The following is a 21,961-nucleotide window of genomic DNA, read 5'->3' on the forward strand; positions in this document are numbered from 1 at the left end:
TGGAGCGATTACCTTTATAATATATACATCTGTGCTTTTAAAACTGCCAATACCAATCGAATCCTTTCAGATCAAGTGTCAAGGGGAAGAGCCAAGGTTTTTTTTCAGACCAGGCTTTAGTCTCACCGTATGCGGCTGCCCCCGGGCTCCTGGCGTAGACAGTTGACCATGCCCACCACCCCAGAGTGACCCTGGGTAGCAGTCAGCCAGACCGGAGAGTCTGAGGGCTCAGCCAACGTTGTCTGGGGGGGGGAAAGAGAGCTGTAAGGGCTTATAAGCACTTATTAAGGAGTTATTAACACAGAGACATTAGACATTTCCCTCACCTTGAGTGTTTCCACCCACTGGTAGTCCAAGCTGTCCACAGGCAGGAAGATGGGCAGTTTGCTGGGTAACCGACGGCGACACAGGAATAAGGCAGAGCCATAAAATGACTTCCTGACAGCCACCAAGTTGAGAGACGCATCAGAGAAGGCTTTCTCCCACTCAGTCTAGAGAAGAGAACAATGACAGTATTAGACATCATAGGTAATACAATTTCACAAATGAGACTATATGTATGGCCAGGTTATGTATCCTCACTCACTAAACACTGACTGAAGCTAATAGTGTAATGTGTGGCCCTGCTTTAATATCTGAAGGGAGGCTGGGGGGCTAAGGATTCATCTGGGTATCAGTTTTCTACTGCAGTGTAACTGACCTGGGAGAGCAGTCTCTGCTGGTTGTTCTGACTGTCTTTGGAGGTGAGGAATGCCACCATCTCCCCCAGCGTCTCTCCCTTCAGCAGGGTGTGGAGCATCACAAAGCCACCCTCCTTGGCCCCCGAGGCCAGGTTCCCCACCACCACCTCAGCCCCGGCCCCCAGGGGACCCCAGGCGTGGTTACACACCACCAGGTCGGCCCCACCGACCGCACCCCCGGGCACAGGGCCCTGCTGGGGGTCCCACTGGGCTGTGGTGACCCCCATGGCATCCAGGGTGGTCTGGTGGGGGGTCAGGAGGTCGAGGGTAGCAGCAGTGGCGACGTAGTCGAGGCGGAGCATGGGCTGGATGTTAAGGAGGGGCACGGCACGGGAGAAGAGATGGCCGTCGTTGGAGAGGGCCTGAGGTGGGGCGAGACAGAGCAGGGGTTAGAGAGGAGGGCGTGAGAGCGAGAGCTCATGACCTCTGCTGTATCACATCTTTGTTCTCACCTCCAGGACTTTGATCTTCCCGGGGGTAGTGTTCTCCAGGGCTGTGTCCAAACAGTGTCTGAGGGCTGGGCCATCCAGTAGACCATGTAGCAGGGGGTCCTGGAGGAGACAACCCCTCTCCTTCTCAACAGTCTGCTCCAGCTCTGACCGCAGGTTACCGTTCAGCTCTAGACCACAAAGCAGGGACAGCAGCCGCAGCAAGCCAGGTTCAGCGGACTCAGGGCTGGGGACAGCAGGGCCAGACACCCCCCCTAGACCAGGGATGGAGAGCTTAACGCCCTGAGGAGCCAGCTTCTTCTGCAGCTTGTGGATCAGACCTGGAGAGATGCATGAACCAAGGGTCAGACAGAGGGTAATCAATTTAGTACTATGGCCTTTTTAGACTAACAAAATGTCAAGTAATATCTGCCTTCTTTGACATCAGATTTGCAATTTCTCTGTTTACATAGTCTCACGATGTAAGGACAGTCATTCCTTTTTTTTGTGTATGCGTTGTAGAAAGAGAGAATACAAATAGATTGCTACCTATTATTAAAAAATGTTAACTGTGATTTTAAACATTGAATCTGAAAGCAAAATGACTTCCCACTGTTTGGATGATAAAGGTAGCCAACAAACATGAACTCTAACCTTTGCAGTTCTTGAGCTGGTTTCCCAACTTCTCATTGGCTGACAGGCATTCTGTCTCTAGGTAGGGCACAAACAAAAACTCCTCCAGGGTGGGCGGGCTCTGTTGCTGTTGGCGACGCGGTGCCACCGTGGCGTGGAGACCACAGATTTGCACTCCGCCCGCAACAATGTTGTCAAGGCAACGGTTGACGTGGACGACCACGGCTAGGTGATGGAGAGAAGATAGAAAAACAGTAAAAAAAAATAAAACGGCATCCTTAAGTGAGTCAAGTGTGTGTTTGTGGTGGGCCTGTGTACATGTTTTATTTCAATACCTTCCTTAGCCTCTCCGTATTCAGTGACCCTCTCCTGGTGGACGGTGGGGTCGACACACACAGAGCGGATCCGCGTTGGCAGGCGAAGGCTGCGTCCTGATAGGCCAACCACGATCATCTGCAGCATGGTGTCCAGGAAGGTCACCCAGTTACCGGTCCACTGCAGCTTCCCACTGTCACCTACAGCCAGAGTCAAGGATAGAGCAGAGGGAAACCAGTCAACCAATAACATTGTACAATCTACAACTAGCCACATTAGCCTACTTAATACTGGGAAGCAACTATTTCATAAAGAGGTTCACAATGATTTAACTTTTTCTCACACACACACACCTGCATTGTTGGACTCCAGGATGCCCTGGAAAGTCTTGCCGTAGTCATAACCACGGAGACGGAGCTCCTTGTAGATGTCATGGGCTGTCAGGCGCAGTTTGGGGTCACCATCGTCCCCGGTGACAGGCTTACCAATATCAGAGTGGAATGCGTCCAGAGCAGCGTCCTCCAAAATGCTCACCTTGCCTACACAGACAGAGAGAAGTATGGGATAGGTGACTGACTGAGGAGGACCAAGGAGAAAGCATGTAGAGTTTATACTCTCTATTACTATGTCATAAACCTTGAATGGTTGTATACACTAGTTGCTATTTAAGCAATAAGGCACCTCAGGGGTTTGTGGCATATTGCCAATATACCACAGCTAAGGGCTGTTCTGAAGTACGACGCAACGCGGAGTGCCTGGACACAGCCCTTAGCCGTGGTATATTGGCAATATACCAGACTCCCGAGGTGCCTTATTGCTATTATAAAAACTGGTTACCAAAGTTATTAGAGCAGTAAAAAAAAAAAAAAAATCATACCCATGGTACAGTCTGATATACCCCGGCTGTCAGCCAATCAGCATTCAGGGCTCTAACCACCCAGTTTATAATATGTAACAGATTCAATGAGTCTATATACACTAGCTATTACCATGTAACAGAGCACATAAATGTTTGATATGTAAAAGATGGCTTCTATCTTGGATGCTTATAGGAGAGTATAAAGTATGCGTACCACTGACAGCCAGGTTGCCATTCTCGGAGACCTCAAATCGACTGGTGGCGGGCATGAGACGCACCTCCAACTGGACTGAACCTGACAGCGAGAAGAGGGGAAGGAGTAAGAGAGAGAAAAGGGAGCGAGACAAAGCACATTGAAGAAAGGTCATAAATGAACCACAGTAAAAGATTGACAACCCAAATAGACACCCTTGATGCGACAGACAACCAATGATCAAACTCCTCCCCTCCCTTCGCCGTCCGTCCCTCCCTCACCAGTCTTGGGTAAGATGGTGGCCCTGTGGATGGTGACGTCCTCGAAGGTGACAGGGGTGGTTTCCATGACAACGCCAAGGCTCCTCATCAGGGTCCTCCAGGCCAGTACCAGATAACCCGTCGCTGGGTACAGGACACGCCCGTCGATGCAGTGGCCAATCATATAGTAGTCTGGAGACTCTGGGTTCATGTCTGCGGGGAGAGGAGATCAACTATGTTATTGTCTGTGTATTCTGTGTCTATACTGTATCGGTGTGCAAAGCTGTCACCAAGGCAAAGTGTGGCTACATTGAAGAACCTCAAATATAAAATATATTTTGATTTGTTTAACAGTTTTTTGGTTACTAAATGATTCCATATGCGTTATTTCATAGTTTTGATGTCTTCACTATTATTCTACAATGTAGAAAAATAGTAAAAATAAAGAAAAACCCTTGAATGAGTAGGTGTGTCCAAACTTTTGACTGGTACTGCATGTCTCTCACCAATGTTATAGATGGTAGCTGAGGTGGACCCTCCAGAACCAGCAGGGAAGTCCTCAGCCTTGGGGACATCCCAGGTCTGGGTGTGGTCCCACTGCACCAGGGGGGAGATCAGAGGGGTGCCCGCGGGCACCGGGTACTCCACACATGGGTACAGCTGCTTACTGTCCACGTTGATCCTGGACACATAGGAGAGATGCTTGGTATTGACATGCATGTTTTAGTTTGTACTAGGGGCTAACAGAGTTTATAAGAATAAAAGAATGGCAAAGTAAGGTGTGAAGGCCATCTTGCAGTATTGGGAAAATAATATGCACAACACCAGTTAAAGCTGTGTTTAAGCTACAGTAGGTTGAGAATAGAATCAGTTGCATAATGATGACATCAGAGGCGTGGCGTGTCAGCAGCAGGTACTGACCCGTTCATGTAGACCTTGCCAATGTGAGAGAGGAAGAACTCCAGGTTGTTGGCATGGCCTCTCCTCATCAGGGGCAGGATGGAACACGTGGGCTTCAGGCTGCGCTTCAGGATCGCCTGCAGGGGGAGACAGCGCAAGGTTTCACACAGTAATGATAATAAGTATGCTGCATTTTTGTCAGAGGTTGGTGTGTGTGTGTTTCTTGGGGCTCCCGAGTGGCGCAGCGGTCTCTTAAATAATAATTTGTTCTTAACCGACTTGCCTAGTTAAATAAAGGTAAAAACAATTCTATAGCCTGTGTGAGCAGAGTGTGTGGTGCGGTCTTGAACCCCACAGTCTTATCCTATGTTTGTGTGTGTTTCTACATTCTGTGTATACTAACCTGCAGCAGTGCATGTGGTGCTATCTCCACAACCACAGCGTTATCAGGCACCAGGCTCAGGCCCTCCTGGAAGAGGACAGGGCTGACCAGGTTATTACAATGGTAATCTGCTGAGGAGTACAGAGCCAGCGGGCTGTCCCAGTCCTTCTGGGGGATAGATGTACTGATCCACCTGGCAGACCTCTGCTTAGGCTCCTTGATCACCTACAAAGAGAGTGGAGATGGGGATTCAGTATATTTGGCAGATGACTTGAAATTCTATTCCCAGGCAGGTGGAAAGCAGTCTGTTTTTTCAATCCATGCATTTAGTTTCAATTCCCTCCCTGAATTGAAAAGTTTTTTTTAAAAAGGTGTTAGGTTTTGGACTGAGCCACACAGTCAAACGTCGTCTTACCCTCTTGAGAGCAGCCAGCAGGGCGGGAGCGATGGAGGCCATGTAGTAAGAATGGAAGGCTACACCAGCACTACGAACCTCCTTGGCAAACACACCACTCTCCTTCAGCTCTGATACAAACTTACTCACTGCCTCCTGCATACAGAAGTGCACCGTGTCAGTTTCAGGCTTTTACAGGACAAACTGTAGCTTACAGACAGAATTGGTCTCAATAGTATAGTATTAAAAAAAGGGTGTTTAAAAATAGCGCATTAAGCTATCGATAGATGCAAGGATTTGAACCAAAATGTGTTACCGCAGGGCCAGAGATGGTGACGGTGTCTTCAGCATTGTGACAGGCTGGAACCACACCCTGGGGACACTGAGCCTTACACTCTGCCCATGTCAGCCCTGAGAGAGAGAAAGAGAGAGAGGAGGGTGGAGAGAGGAGGTGGGGAGAGAGAGAGAAAGCGAGAGCGAGGAGGGTGGGGAGAGAGAGGAGGGTGGGGAGAGAGAGGAGGGTGGGGAGAGAGAAAGAAGAAAAAAAAGTGGCTCAGCACAAATGAACCCAAATCAAAGTTTATTGGTGGATACACAGATGTCCTCAGGTGCTCCAACAGTGCAGTAATACCTAGCAATAAAAATTAACAGTTACAAATACAAAAAGTTATATACGCTGAGCCATGACTAGAATACAGTGTATACATATAAAGTGGGTGAAACGTAAACGTGATTAAAGTAACCAGTGTTCAATGGCTGTATGTACATAGGGAAACAGTCTAAGGTGCAGGGTAGAGTACCGGTATCTGGCAATTCAAAACAAAACACCCTCTCTTTTTGGTCCTTACCGACTGCAGCCATGCCCCCGGGGGGCAGGTTAGCCTCCTTGATGGACCTCCCTCTCCAGTAGGCTGCCAGGATAGCCTCACTGTGACTGAGGGATCCGTCTGCGTAGCCACAGGCCAGCTCTCCCACACTGTGGCCCACAATGCCGTCCGGCTGCAGACCCAGCTTCTGGAGCAGGTCAATCTGGGCGATCTGAGAGGGGGACAGACAGCGGTTACTTTTATGAGCATACTACAATAATATAAATATTATATGCCTTTCAGCAGACGCTTTTATCCCAAGCGACTTAGTCATGCGTGCATACATTTCTCACATGCTCTACCAACAGCCACACAGGACCATCTCAAATGGTCATCTTCATGATTGCCTTTGATATGTCAGAGGCATTGTGTGCTTTTTGTCTGTGCAAATAACAAACAATACAGTCCTATTTCCATAGCTTTTTGGTTTCAGTGCCCCCCCCCAACCTTAGTTAAGATGGCTGCTCTGCTGTACCTGTATGGCGGCAAGGCCTACGAAGGCTTGGACCGTGTCCTCGAAGGTGCTCTCATCTGCCTCCATGAGCAGACTGGACACACACATCCCCGTGTCCTTCAATGCTATGTCCGAACGCAAGATGGACTCCCTGAACTCTGGCAGCTGCATCAGACTGCGGCCCATCCCACCCCATTGGGTGCCCATACCTGAGACACACACAAGTGTTAACACACACCTTTCTCCTAAACCACTGCTTTCATCATTCGAGGTAGAAGTTACCCTTAACCACAGATCCTGGATCACATTAACCCCCAATCCTAACACTAACCATTAGGCTGAGGCTTGAATAAACTCTTCTCTCCTAACCCCTGTCTTCTCTCTTACCTGAGCAGATGTACCACAACGGTCTGGGCGTGGCCTCAGTCTTCTGCACCTCTGTGACATCATCCTGGGAGCCAATCAAAGTGTAGCCCCTGTAGGGCATCCCCGCCGTGGGTACCCCAGACACGTCGTTCAGCAGACACAGGAAGTTGTCGTCGCCCGAGTGTTCCTTCCCCTTGCTGAGGAGGGCGGAGACAGCCTCCTCTGTGCGGCCGCAGGCCTGGAGGAGCCTGGGTACTTGAGAGGACACAGAGGGGGTATTGGGGGGCACTTTAAAGCTTTTTGGTGTGTTGAAACCAGGAGGGCGGAGGATCACGTGAACGTTAGAGCCGCCAAATCCGAAAGAGTTGATGCCAACGATGCCGCCGCGAACGGGTATGGGCTCGTTGACGACGCGGAGGCGGCCGTCACTAAGGGCAGGGATGTCGGTGTTGGGGCCGTTGTAGTGGATGTTGGGAGCCCACACACCTCGCTCCAGAGACAACACAACCTGAAAGAGGGGGAGAGCGAGAGACAGGGAGAAAAATATGGAGGGAGAGAGAGACAGGGAGAAAAATATGGAGGGAGAGAGAGAAAGGGAGAAAAATATGGAGGGAGAGAGAGAAAGGGAGAAAAATATGGAGGGAGAGAGAGAAAGGGAGAGACAGGGAGAAAAATATGGAGGGAGAGAGAGAAAGGGAGAGACAGGGAGAAAAATATGGAGGGAGAGAGAGAAAGGGAGAAAAATATGGAGGGAGAGGAGAGAGACGGAAAGGTAAGTGTGTTAGTGCTGGGCTTGCCTGCACATATTGGGACTTTAGAACACTTTTTTGTCCTGTACGGAGGTTAGCCCAGACCATTCCAGTTCTTACCTTGGCCAGCGCGGCCAGGCCAGAGGCAGGCTCTGGATGGCCCATGTTGGACTTGGTGGAGCCAATGAGCAGTGGGTCACGCTTTGAATGACAGAACACACTGACAATGCCATTCACTTCCTGCGGGTCGCCGACCTGGGAGGAGAAAGGACGGAAGTCACCAAGTGAAACAAATACTGAGGGAACCAGATGTATCAGGGGGAGGAATGTGACAGAACACCTTCCACAGAACATTACGTTATTGGGTGTGGTGGTGATATGATCCAACAACAATGAATCAAGTGTTGTGCATGTGTGTATGTAGATAGATAGGTGTGTGTGTTCACCTTGGTCCCGGTGCCGTGGGCCTCAATGTACTCCACCTGGTCAGGTGTGATGTTGACCTCCTGGTAGAGAGAACGTACCAGCCGCTGCTGCATCTCACCTGAGGGGAACGTCACACCTGGGAAGAACACACCAATCAATACATCACTTCATTTAAACAATTATTTTTGTAGCCATTCAGATGACTTTTAGGTAATTTGGTATAACAAATGTCACCGACGTGCACTACCACGAGTGGCTAAGAGCGGTGAAGGGTAAGGTTGCCCCTGGGCGCTGATCTCGAGTCAGTTCAGCATTTTCCACACTAATGGTAAAGGCTAGGGGTGATGGAGGGAAAGCTGATCCTAGATCTGTACCTTGGGAAACGTCTCCCTGGAGTGGCTAAGAGCTATGTCACTGTTTACAGGGTCAGTAGCTCATGGTGCCCTTGTACCTTAATCATCCACTTCAAATTGACTGGTAAATACTGCAGGCTGGTATGCTGTGACTGGATCACCAGTCTGGGAGTGTGTTTATTGTTGTGTGTGACAGAAAGACAGACAAACTGGGCAGAGTAGAGGGAGGGGGCATGGGAGTGAAGTGTGGTATTGAACATCCTCAAACGTTGAGTGTGTGTGTGTTCCAGTGTTACACTCCAGAGAATGTGTCTCCTCTTCAGCTAGGTCGTATATGAACACATGCCTGCAGTGCTAAGTGTGTGAGGAGTGATTGGGGGAAAGGTTAGTGTGTGTGTGTGTGTGTCAATTACACCACATTAATGGGTCTACATTTCAAAAAGAGTTGTATCTGGCCGGGTATTAGCTAGATTACACCACAAACACAGATTACAGGGGAGCTCCACTGGGGCGTCAGGAAAACACGGGGTTTTGAGCTGCCACACTGGACGTGGAACTTTTTGCCAGCGTGAGCAAAGACACTAATTTATCAAGTGTTCTCGGGCGTGAGTCACACGTCAAATTCTTGAAAATAGAACCAAAGTGTCATTTTACGCTGAGTAACACAAGCCTCTCATGGAGCCATGCTGCGTATGCCCAGGTTTCGTTTAAATTAATAGGAGTGTCTCATGTTAGATAAAAGTTACGCATCTAGTGTAGCGGGCCTGTTACATTGAATAGAGACTTAAAAAGTGGTGCTATTTCTCCAAGGGGTGCGTAGTGGGTCAGTGAGGCCTCAACCTATTGGGCAATAGGCCAAAAGACACTATGGGAAATGCAACTGAATTGTTTCTCCACAAAAATAAAGTTTCTACTGAGATACTGCTTGGCATTTACAGTACAGGACACTTACGTAAGCCAGGCCTCACGTTGGTGTGAGAAATATAGTGGAAACTATATGTAACCTACCAGAGGGTTATGCAGAAATATAACCATGTTGCTTACAGTCATCAAATCCTTATAGATCTGGGGAAAGTTAAGGGGTAGGGGCTGGAGATGTAAATCAGACCAGGTGAGGTCTGCCTCAGTGCCTTGGGGATAGGGGCTGTGTCTAGGGTTTCATTCCAGACAGGGCAGGTACCCTCCGTGGGGTGTCGGCTCACCCTGCTCCTTGTATCCGTCAGTGTTGTTACCAGCGTTGAGTACCGTGGCGTACACTCTCTTAGCCATGGAACGTCTGGTCAACAGTACCGCCACCGCAGCCTCCGAACGGCAGTAACCGTTTCCTGGGGGAACACAGAGAGGAGCGCACCAGGAAGTAACGTTAATGCGCTTTCAGGGTCGGACCAGGAAATAGTGCTGCTGTATGTGGGTGTGCTTTCAGCATGAGAAGCATTTTATCTTCAACATTTAGTTCTGTACTTTGCGATTTTTTTGAACACGATCCAGGTCTCTCCCTCTCTTACCTGAGGAGTCAAAGGACTTGCAGGTTCCTTCCGGACTGAGCATGCCCAGCTTCATGAACTGCACAGAGGTGTTTGGCTTGAGCAGCAGGTTGACCCCGCCCACAAGGGCGGCGTCACAGTGTCCGTGGCGAATGGCGTTGAAGGCATTCTCCAGAGCCAGTAGGCTGGAGGAGCAGGCGGTGTCGATGGCTGTGCTGGGGCCTGGAGGGACAGAGGGAGGAGACAAAACTCAGGAGACTGTAGCATTAGGGATAGATTAAGACAATTGATACCATGTGACAAAACTGCTTGAGAGAACCCACTCCCGTGTTAGATGAGATCATACCGTTGAAGTCAAAGAAATAGGAGAGTCGGTTGGCGAACATGGCACGCTGGCAGCCCGTCATGCTGTATCCTAGCAACTCCTCAGGGTCTCTGCTGAAGGCCTCGCCCGCCTCCGAGCCGCTCACTCCGATGTAGACGCCTGTCCTGCTGCCACGCAGCTCCGTCGGATTCAGACCTGCACACACACACATTACACCAATGAATCTCACACACACAGGTCTATAAAAACGTTAAAACATTAACTTTGTGACATGTGGGTAATATAATCTAAAATGTGTGGATGACAGGAAGAGTAGCTGTTGTGATAGTAACAGCTAATTGGGATCCAAATAAACAAATGTATTTGACTTGGTATCTTTACACAGTTTTCCCAAATAAAATCTACTCATCCATCCACCCCTCATCACCCCTCTCCTCACCTCCGTCTACAATGGCTTCGTAGGCGATCTCCAGCATAAGGCGTAGCTGGGGGTCCATGGTGTGGGCCTGTTTGGGGTGGACCCCGAAGAAAGCAGCATCGAACCGACTGATGTCCTTCAGCTTGCCGTTCCTCTTTGGAAGACCGTACAGACCTGGGAATGAATGGGAATGACACGTGGAGCATTGAGGGATAAATAACCGGATAACTGGGTTTCCCCAGACAGCATGTGTTCTACCTGTAGTCACTGACTGGATAACCTGGATAATTCCCCCATGAATGTAATAGTGAACATATTAATTAATGTAATCATTTTACACACAATCTAAAGCAGGACTACTCCTTCCTCTCAGTAATTCTATGCAGACAGCAAACAAGGGCCTTTCCTCTCCTCCCTTATTTTCTCCACTCCTTTCCCATACCCTTCCCCTCTTCTTTTCTCCACTCCTTTTCTCCTCCCTCCCTCTATCCCTGCTTTTCCCACCTCTCCTGTGGTGTGTGGTCTTAGGGGCTCCGTTCGCCCGGAGGCTTTTAGTACATGAATGCGAGCTTTAGCTGGTTGCCAGGCACTGACTGATGAGAGGTGCTATTCACAGAGAGAGGAAACAGAGGAGAGAGAGCAGAGAGAGAGAAACCAAGCAAACGAGGGAGTAAGAGAGCGAGACAGCTAGGAAGGTGAGATGGGGCTAAGAAGAAAAATATGGGGAGAAAGGCAGAAAAAGAGAGACCGAGCAAGAAAGAAAAACTGAGTGAATTAGGCAGAGCCAGAAAGAGTACGAGAAATAAAAAGAGAAAGGAGAGAGAAGCTAAACAAGACAAGCCAAGGAGTAGCAGTGCCAACAGCCCAGCACCTCAGCCAGGTGGTGAAAAGCAACGGAAAGCAGAGCAGGGCAGAGAACTGACAAGAGACCTTCAGCGACTACAGAGCACCTCTTACACATCAGAGGCTCATCGTACAGCTAACGGCTACGAGCGCTCGTTTGGGTTCATGTGGGTTGTGATCAATGATGATGTGTATAGCATCTGGATTAATGATGCTATGTATCGGCCATTGAGCGGCTTCGAAGCCACATTGGCACTCCATAGTAGGAGCAGTCCTCCATAGTAGGAGCAGTCCTCCATAGTAATGAATGGAATTCTACAGTATTTCAACTAAATTGACAATATTAAATGTATTTAAGTAGGTTTTTGTTGTAGTGGGGACAAGAACATTAGTTATCAAAAAAAAAAAAAAACATATATAGAAAAGTATAGAAAACATGAAGAACACCTGCTCTTTCCATGACAAGATGAATCCATGTGAAAGCTATGATCCCCTATTGATGTCACTTGTTAAATCCACTTCAATATCAGTGTAGATGAAGGGAGGGAGACGAGTTTAAGAAGGATTATTAATTGAGGCTGTTCTGAGGGCAAAGGGGCGGGGGCAACTCAATATTAGGAAAGTGTTCCTATTGTTTTGATGAATGCCAAGATGACGACATGGTGGCTTCAACACAGTGCCCCCCCATCAACCATCTAGGTGTATATAACGCAGCAAAAAAATAAACACTCACTGTCAACTGCATTTATTTTCAGCAAACTTAACATGTGTAAATATTTGTATGAACATAACAAGATTCAACAACAGACAAACCAAGTTCCACAGACATGTGGCTAACATAAATTGAATAATGTGTCCCTGAACAAAAGGGAGGGGGGGTGGTCAAAATCAAAAGTAACAGTCAGTATCTGGTGTGGCCACCAGCTGCATTAAGTACTACAGCGCATCTCCTCATGGACTGCACCAGATTTGCCAGTTCTTGCTGTGAGATGTTACTCCACTCTTCCACCAAGGCACCTGCAATTTCGGACATTTCTGGCGGAAAGGCCCTAGCCCTCACCCTCCGATCCAACAGGTCCCAGACGTGAGAGATCCGGGCTCTTCGCTGGCCATGGCAGAACACTGACATTCCTGTCTTGCAGGAAATCACACAGAGAATGAGCTGTATGGCTGGTGGCATTGTCATAATGGAGGGTCAGGATGAGCCTGCAGGAAGGGTACCACATGAGGGAGGATGTCATCTTCCCTGTAATGCACAGCGTTGAGATTGCCTGCAATGACAACAAGCTCAGTCCGATGATGCTGTGACACACCGCCCCAGACCATGACGGACCCTCCACCTCCAAATCGATCCCACTCCAGAGTACAGGCCTTAGTGTAACGCTCATTCCTTCAATGATAAACGCAAATCCGACCATCACCCCTGGTGAGACAAAACCGCAACTTCTCAAAGAGCCAGTCCTGTCTGGTCCAGCGACGGTGGGTTTGTGCCCATAGGCAACATTGTTGCCGGTGATGTCTGGTGAGGACCTGCCTTACAACATGCCTACAAGCCCTCAGTCCAGCCTCTCTCAGCCAATTGCGGACCGTCTGAGCACTGATGGAGGGATTGTGCGTTCCTGGTGTAACTCAGGCAGTTGTTGCCATCCTGTACCTGTCCCGCGGTTCTGATGTTCGGATGTACCGATCCTGTGCAAGTGTTGCTACACGTGGTCTGCCACTGCGAGGACGATCCGCTGTCCGTCCTGTCTCCCTGTAGCGCTAACTTAGGCGTCTCACAGTACGGACATTGCAATTTATTGCCCTGGCCACATCTGCAGTCCTCATGCCTCCTTGCAGCATGCCTAAGGCAAGTTCACGCGGATGAGCAGGGACCCTGGGCATCTTTCTTTTGGTGTTCAGAGTCAGTAGAAAGGCCTCTTTAGTGTCCTAAGTTTTCATAACTATGACCTTAATTGCCAACCGTCTGTAAGCTGTTGGTGTCTTAACGTCCGTTCCACAGGTGCATGTTCATTAATTGTTTATGGTTCATTGAACAAGCATGGAAAACAGTGTTTAAACACTTTACAATGAAGATCTGTGAAGTTATTTGGATTTTTACGAATTATCTTTGAAGGACAGGGTCCTGAAAAAGGGACGTTTCTTTTTTTGCTGAGTAATATATATATATATATATATATTTGAATGACAGACAAACGGGCCAGTAAAGACTGGAGGAAGCATTCAGCATTCTACTCATTAACCTGCTCACATTGATGGTGATGCAAAATAAAAGTATAGCTAACCAGGTCTTTGGTCAGGGGAAGGGAGACATTTCCTAGCATGTGGTTGATGTAACATTCCATGACTAGGCAGTACACCCACATCATTTACGGCAGATGTTCGAATGAAATATTGGTCTACAATGTATGATTTGGTTCAAAACTGCAACCCAATTTATGATACAAGCTACTCATTAGTTTACGGTGTAGATTACACTGTGATGCAAGGTAGCTTGTGTGTCAGTCAGATTTTCAAAGCTTGTTGTGAGTCCTTTCAGAGTTCAAAGAAACAAATAAAAACAGCATCATGTCTGATGTTTATGGGTCATAATCACATCCAGGTCATGGAAAGGTCACGGGGGCTCACCTGGCTTCCACCTTCGGTCATCTTCTGTAACCATGTCAACCCCATTGAAGAGGTTCTCCCAGAATTCCTCGAGGTTGTTTGACTCAGGAAGCCGGCCCGATATCCCGGCTACAACAATCTCCTCCATCCTGGGAATAAAAGGGCTACTGTGGGAGGAGAGAGGAGAAGAGTGAGAGATTGGGTTAGATGTAGGGTTGAGAAGATACCAGTATCACGATACTTAGAAGCAGGGGTTGACATAAAGGGTTGTCCTATCGCCTGGGGCAAGTGAACTAAGCAAGTTGAGCATGCTCTGAGGCTTCCCCAATTGGGCAGGTTAATTTTATTTATTTATTTAAGTGAAACTACAAAGATTTCCAGTAGTCTGTAACTGATATTTCTGGTTCCTCCCCATTGTTTAATGTGAAGACTATGGCAGTCAGGGTAGATCGGCCTTCTCTGAGAATTTATTTGACTGATAGCAACAAAAATACAAAGATGTCCAGTGCGGATCTTTCTGATTCCTTGCCTATGTGCAGGCAATATATAACACTTCGTGTGTAAATAGTGAATTAGCATTTTCGGGCAACCAAAAACAATGTCACCCAGTCACATTTGTTTACTTTCCAAGCTATAGCACACAATATTTGAAAAAGATTTGGGTCTGCTTTGTATTGTTTGTTGTCATGAGAAAAAAAAAAAAGAGAATATAGGCTACTTGTAATGTCACAATCCTAGTTAGAGGTTGATTTCGTTTACCCTTTATTTATGCACATTACTGTAGTTTCTTAAACAATAACTGGTGCACGATGGCAGCAGTATCACAAATTATCAGAAAACTACAGCCTGAGAAAATTGTGAACTAAGTAGGGGAGAGAAAAGGAGACCAAAAGAATTCAGAGAAATTAAGAAAGAGAGAGAGTGGGGGGGGGGGGGCGACATAAGTCTAGACAAAACGACCCTATGGGAAAATTCCCATTCCCCACAGAAACATTTAATTGCTTGCACACACGCTTTGACAGACAGTAGCTTGCGAGAGTCAACTCCCTCACCCCCTGCAAGGGGTCTTACACTGACAACAATAGATTTCGACTGCTTGACCAGGCAGCACTGAATGGGTCTGTGGAAATGAGCCCCGAAAGCCTCTTTAGCACAAAGTCATGTTCAGCACAGCATTTTAAAAAGGTGCTTTCTAGGTCAACCAGCCAGTTCACCTCAGGCGACAGCAGACTGGGCTGGGAAGCAGAGATCTGCATCTGATTAAGAAGAGAAGCAGAGGAGATACTCAGTGTGTGTTCATGTTTGTGTGTAGTCGCAGTTCGAGTGTGAACTCATCATCCAGCCCAGAACCTTCGTTCCTGGGCCAGGCCATTCCGTGCAAGCCAGCCAACCAATGACACGGCAGGGGAGGGGCCAATCAGTTTATCCCAGTTCACTGATCAATGCAGTGAAGCGCTCTACTCCAAGTTGTAGCTAACGGTTCCCTAGTTGAACACACAGCAGCCTACTGTTAGTGCCCTCACACAGGGCAGGGGGGCCAACACAATACAGCTGGTGGAACCGAGCCCCTACAGTACTGATGACCCCCTAATAGGAGTGTTACAGCACTCCTCGCTCTTCAAACCTGGAAAGCTACAGGGCTTTTGTTCTGGTCCACATGATTTCAAATTACCACGCACTTCATAGGCTAAAAGGCTATAGGTTTGTTAACTGGGATAGAACAAAAGCCTGCACAGTGCACACCCTGTGGGTGCATAGGACCAACATTGAAGAACACCTTACAGATTTAAAGTAAGCCCATCGGACAGTGAGCCAGTGTGGGCCTACATCATCACCACTCTTAATTGGTTAACTACGTTAACTCTCACTGTCCGATGGGCTAACTAAATCTGTACAGAGACAATAAGGCAAACTAGGGACTGCACGCTCCGTTCCTCTGTAATGGTAACATCATGCAATTGGTTACTGTGATTGCAGCATATTTTCATAACTCCAGATGACTGGCAGCAGTGTGTCTGTGTGTAGAATCTGAATACAGAGTCCAGTGAGTTCTTTAGCCAGTGTGTCCATCCACTGAAGCATAGCTACATTCCCTGATAACTCAACAAAATATATTTGAATGGAACTGAGAGTCCCCCACTTTCCCAATAACACAGCGTACTATATACAGTGGGGGAAAAAAGTATTTAGTCAGCCACCAATTGTGCAAGTTCTCCCACTTAAAAAGATGAGAGGCCTGTAATTTTCATCATAGGTACACTTCAACTATGACAGACAAAATGAGAGAAAAAAAAATCCAGAAAATCACATTGTAGGATTTTTAATGAATTTATTTGCAAATGATGGTGGAAAATAAGTATTTCTGTTCAGACAAATTAGCCATTGAAGTCGCTTGCATTATTTACCTACATTCTACAAGCCTAGGGCACATTGTCAGGTAAATACCTAGCTAGGAGAAGACTAAAGTCTGAATGCCTAGCCAAGGATAAATACAAACCTGTCTAACTCGAAAGTGTGTAGTACACATGGAAAGAGAGGTTATGTCATTTCAGGCCGAGATCATGTTTGTCAGTGCTGCCTTGGAACAAACGCCTGCACATCTGGTATTGTTATTGGCTGAGAAGTCAGCTTCCTGTGAGCAGTGGCCATGCATCTGTAAGAGTATCAGGATGTCATAGCAGTTTAAAAAAAAAAAACCATGGCAGTAGCAAATTGAGTTAGATAATTGATTGTTGCAGATGCATCATGGTTATCAATCTGAAGGCTAAGATGCCTTGTTTATGGCACAGTGTCTTATTTTATAAAATTTTCACCTGAATTTTGAACATTTTCACACTAAATTCTCATTACCAAAATGGGTCCAGATTAAATTCTCAGGTCAATTTATACAATTCTACATTAGAAAAGCCAAATTTATTTGAATAAAAAAAAAATACAAATGATATATAAACGCATACGTTGCTGTACTGTCCATAAATCATACAAATTGTATACTAGTTGAAGTTTACATTAAACAATAATATTTATTACGCAAAAACACCGTCTGTGAACATGTTTTTTCATTACCCTAAAACTTTTTCAAGTTGCTGAAAAATTACATTTTTCTTAATATTTCCGAAATATTGGTGGATTATGGTAAGAATAAGCAGGTTTGGAAGATGAAAAATAAACATTTCTGAAATAAAAAAATACAGATCTAATCTTAGTGATCCAAGAGAAATTATTTGGGTCAAGCACCAGTTTCATGAGAATCACCCTTCACTCCTCCGCCTATAGAGTATCACCCTGCCTGGCCATAGAGGGCTGGGTAGGAGCAGGTTAGTAAAGTAGCCTAGTAAACCTACAGGGATTAAGGTGGATTATCATCTACCTGACCTGAATCTCATCACTGTAAAGCAGGGCCTTGATTGATTACATGTGTTGGATATCTACTTATGCAACACAATGACAACTACTGTACAGTGACACCATGCCATGGATGACAAAGCACACAGCCTTCCTGTGTGTGTTTCTCTCCCCGTCTCTTGGTGCATCTGTCTCTCCCCCACTCACTCAGTCTGTCTGTATTTTTTTCTGTCTGTCCTCCCGTCTCCCGCTGTCCTCTACAGCCATTTTGTGTAATATAAATAACTCAACCTATGAGGGAGTGACACTGACCAACATCTGTGCACGAAGATAATAATGGGATTCTTGTACAGATTACAATGAAACTGTATTGATTGACAATCTATAAAAAAATGTAATAATAATCTGTTCAAATCTAAGCCATACGCCTCAAATAGAACATACTAGTAATTGGCTTGGCTCAACTTTTCACATAGATACTAAAACACATGAAAAGTACCTGGAGTTGTTATACATAGCAATAACATGATGTATGACAAATTCGGCTGAAGTTAAAGACTACATCCATCTCTAGAAGCCAGGACATTTCATCCTGGGCCTCGATGACATACCTGTCAAGTAGGCAAAAGAAGCACCAGCCCGTTCACTCAAGGAGACTTATACCTTTTTCCTGTAGAGCTAACCTCCTGTAGGTTTTCAATCTGACTCCAGTTGTAACTAACCTGATTCAGTTTATCAACCAGCTAATTATTAGAATCAAATATGCTAGATTAGGGTTTCAGTGAAAATCTACAGGATGGTAGCTCTTCAGGAACAAGGTTGGAGAGTCCTGGTATAAAGAGAGCTAGGATCCTGGCTGGTGCTGGGATGGGTAGGCTCACCAAACATTGATGTCCATTTCTAATGTGATACTAGTCTGGGTAAGCAAGGGGTATTCAACTCTTACCCTGAGCCCACAAGGTCTAGAGACTAGTGGTTAGATTAGGTGCTCTCTTTTCCAAGTCTTAGGCACAAAACCTCAGATTCATGCTAAACCTTTTGGACTAGACAAGGCCTATTTGAAATATTCAAGGAAAATACCACTCAAACTATATTTTGGTATTTGTAGTTTCATTAGTCCACTATTGATACAGTCCTAAAATGTTTTGTAATTAAGCAATCAAGTTTAAGATATGGACTAATTAAACATATACCAAAAGATACTTCCACTCAAAGTTTCCTTTAAGTGAAGTTCAGGTGGTGACTGTAGCTGAATGACAGTGAAAGTGATTGTCTTCAGAGACATGGATACAGGCATGAGTTTTACAATATGACTCATCAAATTACTGTCTTGCAATTAGACTAAGAGGGTGCGCAAAATGCATCATGCTCACCTCCTACTAGCCATGCAGAAAATGTAACCAAAAATATAATCAGAAAGAGCAGCACCAGAAAAAAGGCTCTCAAAAGGAGAGGCATCCAATTCAATACTATCCCAGGCATCAACACCCCCAAAAAAACTAAATTAATTGAATTATTAATGACCCTTTGATGTTGGCATAGCTAATCAAACCATTGTTACTGGGCCCTATAGGTCAATACTTATAAACTACGCTCGATTATCTCCAAGCTACTCCCAAATTGAGACCAGGGACACAAGCACGCCACACGGATAACTAGCCAGCATAATATAGGTGTCCCAAGCATAATCAAACATAACTACTACTCACTGATGAACTGCCATTTAATTGATTAAAACGTGTTGGCATCCAGGTAGTGATGAACATATAGCAACTCAACTGCTAGCCTTCGCAGTGGCAGGCATCACTATTGAAATTGCGCCTGAACCTATGAGAGCGTTCCTCTGCCGCCTGCCAGGTTAAGACGCTTGGCTAGGTATTTCACGTAGCAGCTAACCACCACATGTTACAGCAGTCTTTCAGTCGATTACACGGCCGATGACGTTCCACGCAACCATTGGTTAGAGGAAGCAACATCTAAGCAGGGGATGGCGACCAAAATCTTTACCTAGCCTAGCTAAAATGTCACTATTTTTGAGAATAAGTCAGCTAGCTGATGTAACTCTTACAATGCATGAACATTGTAACGAGAAAGTGTAGTAATTGATTTTTAAAAAAAACAAGCCAGCTGATATCGAGGAAATATATGTTGAGTTCGTTTATGTTTATTGCTACGACGCCGGTCATCATAAGGGAACATCTCACCGGCTAACTTGATGAAGAAGCTATAACATTGCTAATCTAGCAATATCAGAACAACTTACCTGTATTTATGTGTTTTAATATCTGTAGAAACCACCAAAATGAGATAAATATTAGTAAAGAAACGGTTAACGTTATCAAAAATTCCCTCGATAATCCCTTATCTTCCGTCGGTGAGAGCGCGCTTGCCTGTGATGTGTCCGTGCTACAGTTGTTCGGGAGGAATCGCGAGCTCTTCCCGTTCCCTGCCTAGCCCTTCCAATTTCTCTCGCTTCTTTGATTCCCTTTCTCTATTTAATTTAAATGTCTGACATGCTCTCCCCGGCCACGCCACATGGGCTGACAGCTTGGATAGGCTGTCCAGTCCAATGAGAAAAGAGGCAGGGCTCACAGTCTCAGCCAGTGATGGGGTGATTCGCTGAACGCTGTAGTTTCGGAAAAAAACGGAAGAAAGCGATGGAAAGGTTACTGTAGTACATTCGGATAGCATTGGATGTATCCTATGTGCTAGTCCAATGTGCGAGTGCACCAGGAGCCTAGCCCGGTTTCCCCCGCCCCATTATATTGATAAAGCTCAAAGCCAAGTCCAAGTTCATCACTCAAGTTCAAAGCGCAGAACCATCACTTACAGGTCTGAGCTGTGTTCAGATTTCACACTGATTGAACAATAACTAATTTCGAAATCTTGCAGAAAGGAGGACACATGCAATAGTCCATGGACTTTGGGAAACACATTTGACAATCTTGATCAATTAGATTTTTCCCCTTTTTATTCACAAATGTATGATTTTTGACAATGCAATTTATTGGAGATGGATATACCATTAAATAATGGTGGATTTAGCCTACACAAGGTAAATATTTCCCCCTAACCTATTAATAATGAATTAATGTATTCTTTACAGCATGTGTAACGCATTTGGAAGTCTACTAGTGCAGATTAGGCCAACACTATGTTGAATATAATTTGTATGAACTGCATGGTCACCTGTGGTTGACGTTGTAGAAATGATATATCTATCAATGCATGTGTTCGATCACCTGTACGAATTGAAGGAGTCATCTATAACCTATTTTTTTAAATCATTGAAATATTGTATATCCATTGTTTTGCATGTATAGAAAGATAATCATTTATTTTATTGCACCCAAGTATTCACAGTATTTTATATTGTTTAACAAGAGGTTTGGTAATACTTTATAATAACTTCCACCAATAAGTCATTATAAAATGTTTATAATTACTTATAAATGCTTTATACATAAACATGTAAATGTTCATGAATTTTAATGCTTATGAGTATAAATGTCCATAAATAACTAAATACGTATTTTATAGTTTATGCTTATTCATGTATGTTTTTATATATTGTTAATGGGTATTTTACCCAAACTCAGTCAGTAGGCATTTCTTCTGTAGGTTGTACTTGAGGAGCAACCATATCAACCCACCTGAAATAGATTATTATGGCGAATGTACAGTCAGGCTGACAAACCAGGTAGCACACACCCAAATCGTGCCAGCTGTGATCATAGTTGTGATATTTTACAAACGTGAAAATGAACCAATCACAGAGCAGGGGTGTGTGGGCACCTCCAATCAGCTTGGATGTGAGGGTGTTGCTAGGAGATAGGGTGATGTGATGACAGTGAGGGGAGGAGCTTGTTGCCAGGGCAGCAAGGATGGTGATGTAATCAGAAATGCTGCCTGACTGTTGGGGTTACTAGAGTTCAATGGTGAAAATGGCATGTGGAGGATGGCATGATGTAGAGAAAAACTACAACTTACTTTGTACTGTTCTGTCAATATCTTGGACTGTACTTATTTACTAACCAAGATAATCTGTAGAAAACATGTGGAAATACAGTGCCTTGCGAAAGTATTCGGCCCCTTTGAACTTTGCGACCTTTTGCCACATTTCAGGCTTCAAACATAAAGATATAAAACTGTATTTTTTTGTGAAGAATCAACAACAAGTGGGACACAATCATGAAGTGGAACGACATTTATTGAATATTTCAAACTTTTTTAACAAATCAAAAACTGAAAAATTGGGCGTGCACAATTATTAAGCCCCTTTACTTTCAGTGCAGCAAACTCTCTCCAGACGTTCAGTGAGGATCTCTGAATGATCCAATGTTGACCTAAATTACTAATGATGATAAATACAATCCACCTGTGTGTAATCAAGTCTCCGTATAAATGCACCTTTACTGTGATAGTCTCAGAGGTCCGTTAAAAGCGCAGAGAGCATCATGAAGGACAAGGAACACACCAGGCAGGTCCGAGATACTGTTGTGAAGAAGTTTAAAGCCGGATTTGGATACAAAAAGATTTCCCAAGCTTTAAACATCCCAAGGAGCACTGTGCAAGCGATAATATTGAAATGGAAGGAGTATCAGACACTGCAAATCTACCA

At 45.5% G+C, this 21,961-nt stretch overlaps 1 protein-coding gene across 4 annotated transcripts in view; it reads right to left on the reverse strand.

Moving 5' to 3' along the window:
* The window catches only part of LOC110499230 (fatty acid synthase), a 30,814-nt gene extending 10,943 nt beyond the window's left edge, over window positions 1–19,871 (reverse strand). The window contains exons 1-26 of one of the 4 annotated variants that reach the window (XM_021576228.2): window positions 19,731–19,829; window positions 19,604–19,625; window positions 14,017–14,162; window positions 10,567–10,719; window positions 10,149–10,322; window positions 9,824–10,024; window positions 9,521–9,643; window positions 7,986–8,101; window positions 7,660–7,794; window positions 6,812–7,298; window positions 6,446–6,633; window positions 5,953–6,142; window positions 5,421–5,515; window positions 5,126–5,260; window positions 4,732–4,935; window positions 4,350–4,465; window positions 3,935–4,110; window positions 3,450–3,641; window positions 3,190–3,270; window positions 2,470–2,655; window positions 2,137–2,316; window positions 1,823–2,026; window positions 1,193–1,509; window positions 701–1,102; window positions 327–491; window positions 127–242 (exon numbers count right to left, since the gene is read on the reverse strand). In XM_021576228.2, the coding sequence (XP_021431903.2) occupies window positions 127–242; window positions 327–491; window positions 701–1,102; window positions 1,193–1,509; window positions 1,823–2,026; window positions 2,137–2,316; window positions 2,470–2,655; window positions 3,190–3,270; window positions 3,450–3,641; window positions 3,935–4,110; window positions 4,350–4,465; window positions 4,732–4,935; window positions 5,126–5,260; window positions 5,421–5,515; window positions 5,953–6,142; window positions 6,446–6,633; window positions 6,812–7,298; window positions 7,660–7,794; window positions 7,986–8,101; window positions 9,521–9,643; window positions 9,824–10,024; window positions 10,149–10,322; window positions 10,567–10,719; window positions 14,017–14,143 (4,463 nt within the window). In that variant the 5' untranslated portion in view covers window positions 14,144–14,162; window positions 19,604–19,625; window positions 19,731–19,829. Of the gene's footprint in view, window positions 1–126; window positions 243–326; window positions 492–700; window positions 1,103–1,192; window positions 1,510–1,822; window positions 2,027–2,136; window positions 2,317–2,469; window positions 2,656–3,189; window positions 3,271–3,449; window positions 3,642–3,934; window positions 4,111–4,349; window positions 4,466–4,731; window positions 4,936–5,125; window positions 5,261–5,420; window positions 5,516–5,952; window positions 6,143–6,445; window positions 6,634–6,811; window positions 7,299–7,659; window positions 7,795–7,985; window positions 8,102–9,520; window positions 9,644–9,823; window positions 10,025–10,148; window positions 10,323–10,566; window positions 10,720–14,016; window positions 14,163–19,603 lie in introns of all 4 variants that reach the window. The other 3 variants (XM_036956054.1, XM_021576226.2, XM_021576227.2) reach the window with 3 other exon arrangements.
* Window positions 19,872–21,961: the final 2,090 nt, after the last annotated feature.

The sequence above is a fragment of the Oncorhynchus mykiss genome, chromosome 20 (assembly GCF_013265735.2).
Source record: "Oncorhynchus mykiss isolate Arlee chromosome 20, USDA_OmykA_1.1, whole genome shotgun sequence".
NCBI lineage: Eukaryota > Metazoa > Chordata > Actinopteri > Salmoniformes > Salmonidae > Oncorhynchus > Oncorhynchus mykiss.